Source organism: Pithys albifrons, chromosome 4 (genome assembly GCF_047495875.1).
Source record: "Pithys albifrons albifrons isolate INPA30051 chromosome 4, PitAlb_v1, whole genome shotgun sequence".
Taxonomy (NCBI): domain Eukaryota; kingdom Metazoa; phylum Chordata; class Aves; order Passeriformes; family Thamnophilidae; genus Pithys; species Pithys albifrons.
In genome coordinates, this window is record NC_092461.1 from 7291047 (window position 1) to 7304546 (window position 13500).

Genomic DNA, 13500 nt, shown 5'->3' on the forward strand with positions numbered 1-13500 from the left:
AATTTCTTTTTTTCGCCCTCTCACTTATTTGAAGAGGGTTTTTTTTGCCACTCCACTGCTTGTGCTCAGAAGGGTCATTTCTAAAACCCCTCCCCAGCCTGAGTGACTACACAGGACCCAACAAAGATAATGGAACAAAAAGGATTGTCAATGTGCAAAGCAAAGAAACAAGAAAATAAAATGTCCCACTCAAAGATGTAAATTGTGTTTAGTACAAACTTCTAAATATTTAAAGCAGGTTTTCAAGCTAATTGCCTACACACACACACAGAAGTTAAAAATAAATGATTCTCTAAAGGACTCAGAATAATCTGCCATCCTTTGTATTCAGAAACTGAGACAGAAAATCACACAGTAAATTGTTTGAAATACCCATTATTACCATCTTGCCTGCTTGTGCTAATGTAAGAAAAAAACCCACTATCTTTGAATTCCTTGCTGAAAGGACATTGCCCTAAACTGCCATAAATCCATCTTCACACAATCACCAACTTCAGGAGAAGCCCTGGCAGGCCATTCTTTCCATTTGCTGAAAATTGGTTTTAAATTAGCTGTCAATAAAATGTTATGCCCAATAAAATGAGTATTAGCTTTGCATTTATTGTTGGTTTCAACTCATTCCTGCGTTTGTCAAGAGTGTCCACTGAATTTGAAATGTGTCCAGAAAACCAATGGATGAGAAGAAAAGGCAACAAATCTGTTTTACACTGGAGGGGGTTCTGACCTGCTTATACCAAACCAAGATGATGAATGACAACCAGTATTCTTTACTTAAACCATCTCAACTTTGTAGTACTTTTTGTCTAAAAAAATTGTTTTATATAAATCTCTAAGGAATTTCTTGTAAAGGAAAGACCTCAGCAGGAACCTGAGCAAAGCTCCACCTCCTCACTGCTTTTCAGACACTCATCCTGATGTCCTAACAAAGCAATGATCAGAACCTTTGAACATCTGCACAGTGTAAAAGTAATTCTATAAATAATAGCTCAGTGAATTATTCCATAAATGTGACTAAGGAAGAAAAATCACAGAATTACAATTTTCAGTTATGTCACAAAACATTTCCCTAATTCTGAAGAAAAAGAACCTACATTCTTTGTAAAACTACAGCACTCCTATAAATACTGTTTATTCCCATTATCCTTATAAATACCCATTTTTTTTAAATGGCCATTACCTCTTTATCTCTTGGTCTCAAATATTTTTAGCAAACAGTTCTCAGGACTAAATGGAAGCTGTAACAAAAGCAATTATCTTTCCCTTTTGAATTTAACACCTTTTGGTTTCTTTACATGCACACTTGTCTTGTTCATTCAACTCCAAAACAGGAATTTCCAACTTCCTTGGTCATCATTTCATCATATAATTTGTTTCTTCTCCAAAACATTTTCTGTATCCCCTACAGATATATGCCTTTTTAACAAATTATTTCATATCCCACTGTTAACCTTCCCACACAACTGCAATGAAACCACTAAGCCTACTCTGTTTTCTCTTTCCAGTCAGTTTTCTACCTGTCTTTTGAAGGAAAACTATTTACTTTCTTTAGTTGCCTCTTTCAAGGAATATTTTCAAAGAAAACAGATGACAGTATGTATTTCTTTATCCATGCTTCACTGAGATGTTCAAAGAAGCCTCAATACAATAATAAGATACTTTCTTTCTTCCCTTTCTTCCACATTAAATTTTAGAACCTCCCAGTTTTCAGATGTGTTCAAATATAGAATATTATAGTTCAAAGCACCAATGTTTATGATTTGCCTTTGTTTCCTAAAGGGATCCAAAACATAATAAACCTTAATTAATTTTAAATTACAAATACTTACTAAAACCCAAAAGCTTTTTTTATGCATTCTAAGACTGCAAAATTAAGAAAAGAGATACCAGAACAGAATTAACTGTTTGATAAGTTGTGCCCTCATGCATTTTAGTGTGTGTTCTTAAGGAATTCTGCAATATAAATGCATGTACAGCAGACAATTTAGATACTGATTTGAAAAAAATACATAATGTATTACAAATGTATGGCTTCTGTATTTATTTTCTTTTAAATAACAATACTTTGAAGCATTATTATCAATAACAGCAGCAGCTTTGGATCATGATTATGTCAGTTTGAGCACTGAAATTCATCTGGCTCAGTAGGAAGTAGAATTATCCCAGGGCAATATAGGATCTGGCTATTTTATTAGTCCTCATTATGAAAAAAATATATATATTTTTGCAAACACCTGTAACATGCAAAGCTGTATCCAGCTGTTATCCCAGCAATTAGCCTTAAAAATTTTATTTTTTAATCTTAGTTTTGCATCTCCTCAAGTCTAGGAAGTTTCTCTTTTATAAGCATTGATGTCAACAAACTACTCCAGGGGGTTTTTTCTTAATTGTCTGATATTTTAACTCACTTGTAAGAATCTCCATATGAGGATGTTTTGTTGATTTTGGTTTAGTAGACAATGTGACCTGAGCAAATCTTCCCCAAACCCCATTACAGTTGTTTTAGTCCATTTTTAAATGGATTTTGGCATCGAACTACTAAGATTAATCTTCTTTTCAACAGAACACAGATTCACAATGACAGCTGCCTTAGCAAACATACATTCCATCCACTTCACAGCCTTAACAGAGATGGGAGATCAAACTTTTTCCAAAACTGAAAGAGCAAGACACAAAAAAGTTGCTGCTGGTTCCTCTGCCAGCGCCTGAATATCTCTGATTGTGCTTCACATTTTTGCTCTATTATCAAAAGCTGCTCTGAAGTTCTACAATTCTGACAATGTTGGATGAAAAAAAAGAACCCTCTTCCTCGACATTTTTGTTCTATCATTCAGTCTGATCTTCAGCACGTTTTCTCTGTGTAGACATATGCAAAGCAGGTTGAAAGTGAGCCTTGTAAACGGAGCTTTTGCTTCACTGAGCTTCATCTTTCCCAAGTTTTGACACAGCAAACGTGACAAACTGTCCCCAGGATTTACTTTACTGGCATATGTGGTGTGGGAGAATGTGATGGCTGGTCATTATTGACCCCACCTGAGCGGTCAGCCAAGGAGATTTAGACCCCAGACCCTCAAGTTTGTGTAAACTGATGTAATGTCAGAAGGACTGAACAGCCACGAGCTTTACTTTTACCAGTAGGACTGCAGGTGCAACACAAATTCCAGAGAAAATAACAGAAAAGTTTTTCTATCAACTTAGGCTGAGGTTTTTATGTCCAAACTCAGAATTTACTGAGAAATCTCTTACCCTTTAAAAAAAAACCAAACATGTTTAATCCAGAGTTTCCTGTAAAAGTTTTTCAGGGTCAGAGTTAAAAGAAGGAAAAAGTACAAGTCTGCCTCCCTCCCCAGGGACACATCCTCTCCCTCACTGTCACTTCCAGAAGGCTGATAAAAATAAGCCTGCTCTTAAAGGAGCAGTTGATTAGGCCATAGTGTAGATATATATATCCTATACCTGGGATTGGGAAGCAAGGAAAAGTAATGGGATTTGGATTGACAGGAGGCTCAACATGAGCCAACAGTGTGCCCAGGTGGCCAAGAAGGCCAATGGGATCCTGGCCTGGATCAAAAATAGCGTGGCCAGCAGGACCAGGGCAGTGACCCTTCCCCTGTACTCTGTGTTGGTGAGGACACACCTTGAGTGTTGTGTTCAGTTCTGGGCCCCTCAGTTGAGGAAAGAGATTGAGGGGCTGGAGCGGGTCCAGAGAAGAGCAACAAGGCTGGTGAAGGGACTGGAGCACAAGTGCTGTGGGGAGAGGCTGAGGGAGCTGGGGTTGTTTAGCCTGGAGAAGAGGAGGCTCAGAGGTGACCTCAGCACTGTCTAGAACTACCTGAAGGGAAGTTCTGGCCAGGTGGGGATTGGTCTCTTCTCCCAGGCACTCAGCAATAGGTCAAGGGGGCACGGGCTCAAGCTCTGTCAGGGGAAATTGAAGTTGGAGATCAGAAAAAATTCTTTCCAGAGAGAGTGCTCAGGCATTGGAATGGGCTGCCCAGAGAGGGGGTGGATTCCCCACCCCTGGAGATTTTTAAACTGAGCTTGGCCGTGGCACTGAGTGCCATGATCTGGTAAAGGGACTGGAGTTGGACCAAGGGTTGGACTTGATGATCTTGGAGGTCTTTTCCAACCCAATCGATTCTACGATTCTATGATTCACTCTTTTCAAAGTAATCATATTTTACACCAGCTCAGATGTGTCAAAAGTCTACACTGATATAACGTCCAACTGAAGCATGTCAGGTCTGGGTAGCAGAGGATGGCAGAAGAGGAAAGAAAACAGTCAGTTATGCCTTATGTTCTCAGAAAACAGCCTTAAAATTAAAGCAATCCTTGTACTTAGAGTATTATTATTATTGTTATCATCATCATCATCATCTGTTGGCATAAACCAATATGGTCCTAACAATGAGAGATTTTCCCAGTAACTTGTCAATCCTGAAGCTCCATGCAAAGTAGCAATACTCTGTACTATAAACTGCACCAGCAACAGGGCAGAGGGGAGACAAAAAATAGAACAGTTTTCCACAAAACACAGACCATCCAGTTAATCATATTTGCATTTATACGAAACCAGAAAATATAGAAAACACGAAATTCACAACAATTCAGAATATTATTTTAGTTTTAAAAAACTGAAGAACTTGAAAATGACTTTGTAACACAGAAGGAAGATTTAACTGTTGCAATACAGCACATAAGGGACATAATAATGTGAATTAAGAAATAAGACCAAAATGAAATTCAACTCCTGGTGAAAACAACAAGCCAAAGGTATATTTAAGGTTGATTAAATGAAAACTGCTTTACTCTTTACTGTCAGTGATTTGCTAAATGCATAAGCAACCAAAGATACAAAATTTCACACTGCTGCATTTGCCAGAGAGGTTTAACCAGCAGTTTCAGAAGTTACGAGGGCTTTGCAAAGGACTTTAACCCATTTCAGAGGCGTTTGTTTGCTGTAATAAAATACTTGGTTGCTTTCCAGATCACTCAGTAGAGAACAAGTCACATCCAAGTGCAACACACAAACACACTGAAAAAGGAACTTCCTCTCTTAGGGCTTTTTTTTGGGAATCACATTTACTGCTTAACAAAAAAACCCAAACACCAACAAACAGACAAAGCTTCTTCCGTCCTTCCAGGATGCTAAAAAGAAATCCAAAAACACGTAACACATCATCCCAACTTTCCTTTAATTGTACTGCCCACTCTAATTCAAACAGCAATGAACTGTAACTCTCTTCTGAATTCTGCTTGGCTTGTGATCCACCTGCACAACTGTGTGGTTGACTCCCAACACACCTGTGCCAGCTCTTCCCATGGGACTCACGGTGGCCAGGAATGCTGGGGCCAGGGGACTGTTCCTCATGTCACATCCCACATCCAGGCACACCCCAGGAGAGGGAAGAAAGTAATGGGAGAATTTGAGAGGGAACTGTGTGAGCTCCTCTCACCCCACTGAACAGGGAGGGACTGAACTCCTTTCAGCTCAGCTGGATATTGCATTGAGAACACAGAATCACAGACAGTCCCAGACTGTTCTGAGCTGGAAGAGACCCACAAGGATCATCAAGTCCAACCCTTAAGTCAATGGCCCACACAGGGGATTGAACCCATGACCTTGGCATTATTACAACCAAGTTTTAACCCCCAGTTCCAGGTACCTCCATAATCCCTCCTACGCTTGCCTGACGCCTGCTGAGACTAAAGCTATCAGACACTTAACCAAACAGACAGTATTTTCCTTTGGTGTTCGAGTGGATTTTTGGTTTTCCAACTCTGTATTGTTTAATCCCACAAGCCATTTTTGAGAAAGGAGAGAAGAGGTAACAAACAGAACTTAAATTCAGGTTTGGTTTTTGTTTTTTGGTTTGTTTGGGGGTTTTTTTGTTGCCTAGGTTTTCTTTTGGTGACAAACCCCACTGTTTTGAGATAAAACCAGCACTGTTATCCAACTGAAAACTCAGCAGCCACCCTTGTTCCTTGCAGGGTGACCCACTGCAACATCTCTGTGCTGTCAGCCTGCTGAGCCTGCGAGTTATTCACCTGAACTAACATTGCAGGGAGGGAGATGCCAATGCCACCTGCACACTGCTGGTGCTTGTCTATCTAACTAGTGATGTAATCCACTGCATTTCTTGTATTTCTTCTCTTCCAGCACCAGCCTGCCTTGTTCTAATAATAACACATCCAGCTACGTGTGCTTTTCTTGTTCAATACTTGGAGCTTTGCATGCCTTTCTGCCCAAAATCTCCCTTTCTTGTGGCATTTATTCTCAATTGCATCATAGAATCGATTGGGTTGGAAAAGACCTTCGAGATCATCGAGTCCAACCCTTGGTCCATCTCCAGTCCATTTACCAGATCATGGCACTCAGTGCCACGGCCAATCTGCGCTTAAAAACCTCCAGGGATGGGGAATCCGCCTCCTCTCTGGGCAGCCCATTCCAATGCCTGATTACTCTCTCTGGAAACAATTTTTTCTGATCTCCAATTTCAATTTCCCCTGGCAGAGCTTGAGCCCGTGCCCCCTTGTCCTATTGCTGAGTGCCTGGGAGAAGAGACCAACCCCCACCTGGCCAGAACTTCCCTTCAGGTAGTTATAGACAGTGATGATCCACATGTTGGACACTGGTAGCTGAATAAACACTGCAGCAACTACAGTGCTGACCATAAAAAAATCCTAGAATTTGCCAAGCAATGGTATCTACCTGGCTCACGGTCTGTTCTGAAATTGCAAGACATTTCTCTAGCTCTGTGTGACTGACAGATCAGATTCCACTTGCAGTTTCCCTTCCTGTGTGACCTATTAAATAGAACTTCCCTGGTTATTATGAGTGTATTGTGCCTAAAACATTTGCATTAAGACTTCAAAGCTACTTTTTAATGCTATTTTGATGAAGGAAGGTTTCAAAACCCTTAAAGGTATCAGAACTTGTTGGTAGGTGTGAGACCACTTTTTCTCTTGCCTAGTTTTGAGGAATATTCATTGATTTTAGTACCATTAATAACTTTCCCCACAGCACTTCCATTCTTTGGTAGTGTTTTGCTATTTCATTCATCTAATTTAGGATTGGTTGCACCAGCTTTTAGTAGCAGCTGATGATCACCACATTTATTACCATTTAAACAAACAAACAAAAAAACAAGGCTGGGGAAAACAAACAAAAGAACAGACTAAACAATGAAGAGTTTCACCATCCTGAGCTAGGACTGAAAAATCAACACAAGTCACACAATTCAAAAGCAGACATTGCAATAACCTCACAATTAGGAACACTGCTTTCATATTAAAATTTTAAATTATTTTTCCAATATTACTTCAAAAAAACATAAATCAATTTCAATTTCAAAAGTTGTCTAAAATTTTTTGAAGTGTATTATGTATTTTTATAAAATTTTTCAAAATTACGGTTTACAATTAGTGAATACTGTTCTGATGAACTTGGTTTACCAACAAAAATGTCTAGATAAAAAAAAAATCCTAAATCAGCTCAAGTAAAAAGTTATTTTTCAAAACATGCTTTTGTCTTCCTGACAGCATCCTCCAAGAGGTAGTAGGATCTCTTAAGATTATCAGAAGGTGTATGTGGAGGAGGTGGGAAGTTTAGAAAGAGTGCTCCAAATGCCAGATCTATCATCTGTATTATTAATATGTCAGATCTGCTGCATATGAAGATGCATTTCTGTGCCATGAGTACCTCATGATGTGTGAATCCTGGGGTGGTGCTGAAAATGAGATGAGGTGTCCATTTAAGAGAGGAATGTCCTGAGCAAGGAGCAAAACAGGCTCCTGAACTGCAACAGTTCAGGGAGGGAAGCAGCTATTGACTACATTTTTAATGAAGAGCAGAGTGAAGTCAAAAATAAAAACAGCAAGGGGAATGGTGCATCTTTAATGAAGGGACAGAGAATGTGTCAGCTCAGGAAGCTCCCAGGCCAGGCAAGCTCTGGGAGACAGGGCTGTATCTCCTGGCTTCTCCCTAAATCAAGGTCCTCTCAGGCCATGCATAATGCCTGAGCTGAAGCCTGGGCTTCTGTGAGGAGGAGATCTGTCAAAGAAATCCTGAAAAGCTGGGAAGAGAGTTGTCAGATATGAATGCAAATTATTCCTCTTTTGCCACTTTGTTGCCAAGTTTTATAATGCATGATTAGAATGACAAGCCCAAAGTGTTGCAGGGGAGCACAACAGAGCCCTAATAAATTTGGATATTTAGCATCCATCTCCCAGAGGATTTGGGAATTGGCAGTGGGATATCAGGACAGAGAGGAAAAGCCTTGGTTGATGTACTGCTATGCCTCCAGCAGCAGACAGAAGGTGGAACACGTTTCATTTACCATGTATTGTGACTACTCCTTGGCTCTCTTTTTTTGATCTACACCTTAAGATCTCATGAACACAAAAGTGTGAGAAAAACCTCATATTCCCATCATCCCTAGAGCCAGCTCATGTCCCTTTGGGGGTTCCTTCTGCCTCGATGGTGCTGTCTGTTGTAGAGATGCAATCTGCAACGGTATGGTGATTCTCCTGGTCCTGGAGGTTATTCCATTACCTGGGAGAAAATGTGCTCCCCTCTTTCCCTGACCACATGGTTCCTGAGAGCCCCTGAGAGGGACACACAGAGACCACCGGGAAGGGAGAAGAAAAAGAGTTTATTGCTGCTGCTCAGGGGTTTATATGGACTTTGGAGGGATTCAAAACCCACCAACAGAAAACAAGAGGGTGTTTGGCTCTGGGCCAATGGGAGTAAGGGGATTTACATTCAATAGGAGAGGGGTTCAGGTAGCAGGCATGTCGCAACCTTCCTCCAGAGCCCTGAGGTAACAGGGTATTCTGGGAAGGAGAAGCAGTGACTTTGTAAAAAGACATTTTAACAGACATTGTGTACATTCAAACAACACTAAAAACAACAGTTGTTAAAGCATTATCTATGGCTTGTTGATCTTCTTCACAAATCCATTTCTGGCAGGATTTTCTCCATTTGAAATATTGTAAACCAATCCCTACAAGCTCTCATTGTTGGGTGTCCAGGAAAAAGCCTAAGCAGAGAAGGGAGGTGGTGGCAGCTGAGGAATGTAACACCTCAGTGAAACAGATAAATGCACCTCAGCTAATTCCTCTGTGCCACCACCATTCCTGTGCAGGTCTTTCTACTTCCACTTGATGCCTCGTACCTGGGCCCTTGCCATACCACAATTACCAGAGTGAAGGGTTGGTGGGAATGATTTCATCTCATTTACCTAAGAAGGTCCTTCATGTCCCAGGGTTTTTTTTTTCTGGATACTATGAGGCAAAAAACCCAGGACACCAAACCCACTTCATTAGGAGTGCCACCATACTGCAAAATGCACATTAATTGTCAGAAAGCCATCACAAGTGAAAACACACTCCTCTACCTCACCCACACAGAGAACTCACATCCTGGCATCTCTTGCATCTTCCCCTCCAGCTCTGTTTACACCCTCTGAGATTTACATTCCTTCTTTAGCCCATGCAAAGCCAGAGATATTCCTGGCATCTGTGTGTGCATTGCCATGGTTACCTGGTTCATCTGCAGCAAAATGGGCTGGTCCATGACCTCACCCCACTGCTCCAGGAGCACACTCCTCCCTTGTCCACTGCTTCCCAGCCTCTCCCACTGCAGCTGCTTTTTCAGGAAATCTCAATGCAAACAACAGTGGGGTACCCAACAAAAACTCTCCCAAAGTCTTCAGCATGTTTTTTCCCTTATACAGTCTCTCTAAGTGTGTTTTTGGTAGGTACAGCCCTCTATAAATTTCAAACAGTTTTCCAAGCAAGCTGCCATCAATAGCATACCTGCAGATTTTACCCACAGCATTTTATTAGAGAATGCAATATTGACTTGAAAATATAAACTTGAAAATTTAGCCTCAAAACATGCTTAGAAGAACTTGTAACACACAACTGCCTGGTCTGCTGAGGAAGAACAAAGGTTTGGAGCATTAGAATGAGGACCATGAAGTCCTAAACAAGGGACGGGGTAACAAACAGCTTCCTCCCAGAAAGGCAGTTTGGGTTTCTTTGGTATCACAAATTTTACAGTACAAATAGAATTAATTAACTGTCATCTGCTGAGATATCAGCAAGCCAGACATCACTCCTAAATAAGAGCTCAATATCAAATCACAGAATCACAGACAGAATCCCAGACTGTTCTGAGTTGGAAGGGACCCACAAGGATCATCGAGTCCAACTCTTAAGTCAGTGGCCCACACAAGGGATTGAACCCATGACCTTGGCATTATTACAACCAAGTTTTAACCAACTGTGCTAATCTCAGTTGTATACAACAAAATATTAATAAAATATAATGAAGACAGATTTCAATCGAGGCAGAAGGCATAGGTGTCTCCACAACTGGATCAAATTTTCACTGAAACAAAGCTTAACAACTTTGTTGTTTAAGCAACATCATTCTCACAGGTTTTTCTTCCCAGGCAATATTTATAGCAAAATAAATATGTAAACTGTTACACAGAATCCCAGCTCACACCATTCATCTGTTCTCATAATTAATGTTTCCACTATTCATACCAAATTTGACCTGCTTAAATAAACTTAAACCAATGATGCAACCTCTGGAAATGGCACACTAAATATGTGTATCATACAACATCAAGGCAAACACAGATGCATCTTAAGCTGATTCTGAAAACACAAATACCAATGAATCTCTGCAAGGGAACTCAAAATGGCTTTGTAGTCACATAGTTATGTAAAATAAAGTTGTGAAGTTCTCCAGACTTGATTTAACACGGCTGAAACAGAGTTGGGTAATTTGTTTGCATCTCAACAGCAAAAAAAAACCCTGAGTCAAATAAAAAATCAACACAAAAATGACCGACTCCAACACCTACCTTTTCCATTTATTGTTAATGCTGATGCAATTGTGGCTGTTACTGGCACTGGCAATTGTGGCACTAAGGGATGTATCCTTGGTCTGCTCCCCATCCTGGCACGCTCTGCACCAGGTCCTAATAAAGCTCCCACTGGTTTTTCTGCTGCTACTTCTGGTGCTACAGAGTCGTCTTGATCCTGCTCTATATGGTCCATTTTATCGGGGCTTTCGTTCTGGAACCCATCGACTGCTGTCCGACTCTTAATTGGGCTTTTGGGCACGAGGATTTTAATCCCTGACTTTGCAAGGTCCATATTTTTCCGTCCAGAAAGAGATGGTGAATTGTTTTTCCGGAACTTTTGCGTGGCTGAAAAAAGTTGATTATTTTTTGACTCGTGTTCTTTACTCATAACTAAAGATTTAGAAGATGTCTTTGCAAAAGAACTATTGGTAGATCTAGAAATTTGTTTTCTGGCATTATTTGGAGAGGTCCTGTTTGTCCTGGTTAATGTGCTTTCTTTCTGCTTTTCGTTGTGGCGTCTGTTAAATTCATGTATATATTCCTCACAATTAACAAGGTGCTGCTCTGGCTCCCAAGTATCATCTTCACTGTCGTATCCTTTCCATCGCACCAAATACTCTGTTTTTCCCTTCTTGTTTTTCCTCTTGTCAACGATTCTCTCTACCTGTTAAAAAGGAAAATTAAAGATTAGATATGGGCAGACACACAAGGCAGGGGAGTAACTTGCATGCAAACTATTTAAGTGCAGACAGATTTTACAGTATTCTTGTGGTTCTGTAATTCTCTACTGTAGCTCTACCGCTCAGTCTTTCTCTGCTGACTGGAAATTCCCCTCTTTAAACTCCAGATTGTTACTTTCATCTCAAGAATATGTTGTAGAACACCAAAATAGTCCTTCCCTAAGCTTTTTGCATGCTGAAGGATCTGAATATGACACACTAAAACAACATCAGCACTGGCCCCAGTGAAGCTCTTGCACCAACTTCAGTGTGGAAAAGATTCCCCTCTCTGAATATAAAGGTGGTCATGTTTAAATATTCTGTATAAATACAGTGTTGTAAAACTTACCAATCTGATATTGTATGAATAATCTGCTTGTTTAGCATAAGGCATATGTGAGAATCTTTTATTTACAGTGAGCCATCCTTTAGCTACCAGAGACAATATGGAACAGCTCAGGAACTGGGGCAAATACAGAAGGTTGGGTTTTTTTAGAGGCTTCTTGTGAAAACAGAGAATTTGTTTTGGCCAGAGTTTTTGGTACACATACTTGAACAAATTACCATGCCTCCCTTATCTGCAAATAGAGGTGATATTTATGTCATGAGTATATCAGGCATGCATTGCTACAACTGCATGTGGGACCCCCAGGCTGGAGGAATTCAGGCACTGGGGGAAGCTGACAGGGCAGGCAGCAGCAGCTGCAGGGACAGAGGCTCATGCCTTGGACTAAAACTCACTCCAGTCATGCTAATCCTCCAGAAAGGAAATTCTTTTACTGGAAGAGAGATATAAATGCAAGGCTAGTCAGTAGGATTTCCCCTTTTTATTTCATTTTTTCTACCCAGGCTGATTCTTCTGGTAAATCCTCCATCTCATTTCATTTCAGTTACAGGACAGCTTTCTTACACTTCTTTCTGCTACTAAAAATGGAAGGAAAAAAAGTAGGGGGTGGGGGGTGTTTTGGACTATGACTTATTAATTTAATTCCCAGCCCCTCATGAACAAAGACCATGCACAGAAGCCAAGATCACACACACCCAGAAGAGCCTCTGAAGAAACAGTTACTGGAGTGGCATTAACCCAATGGAATGTCCACACCAGTTTGGTGGGATGGAAGGAAAATACAGGCATGGACTGTGCACATACAAATGGTATCCATGGATAGTGTGGGCAGTCCCGTGGTATAAAGGAGAGCACTCTGGACTCTGAATCCCAAGGACCTGAGTTGGAGTCTCAGTGGGGACCATCCCCTGGCAGCTCATGCCTCCCTGCCATCCCATCCCGTCAGATGTGGGATGCTCAGCAGGGTCAGCCCCGGTTAGTACCGGGTGCTGTGACAGTCCCGAGGACTTCACTGTCACTGTCCAAGCTCGCTCAGCCGTGGCAGATGGACCTTGGGACTTATACGGTGGGGTCAGTTCTGCACACGCTGTGCCTCACCTAAAAAATCCACTGCGCAGGCTGGAAGGGCACGTGGGGAGAGCCCTTCCCAAACCTTCATTTGTGAAGTCTGGCCATCCAATACATCCAATACATCCAATACATGGATGGTATATAATTCATCACCAAATCACAGGACTGCTGACAACAGACTCTCTTAGCAGTCACCTCAATCTCACATGTGGCACTGTCATAACGTGCTCCTGAGGTTAAATGACTGCTATTATTATCATTTCAGTAGCAATACAGGGCCATACCCTCCAGCTGCAGGGGATACCCTGCAGGTGTTCACTGTGCTGTCCTGCCATTAGGATGTTGCACAGCTCTGTCTGCACAGGTCTTAAAAAACCTCAACCAAAGCAACACCACACAAATAAAAATCAAACACAAACCAGCTCCACCTTTGCCTTGTTAATGAGTTGCACAATTCAATATATTTTATACAGAGAAATGCGATATA

The 13500-nt window shown here is 41.0% G+C and overlaps 1 protein-coding gene across 1 annotated transcript in view; it reads right to left on the reverse strand.

Moving 5' to 3' along the window:
- The window catches only part of CDYL (chromodomain Y like), a 118351-nt gene that overhangs the window by 51479 nt on the left and 53372 nt on the right, over positions 1-13500 (reverse strand). Inside the window, exon 2 of the mRNA XM_071553319.1 lies at positions 10875-11541. Within this exon, the coding sequence (XP_071409420.1) occupies positions 10875-11541 (667 nt within the window). The remainder of the gene's footprint in view (positions 1-10874; positions 11542-13500) is intronic.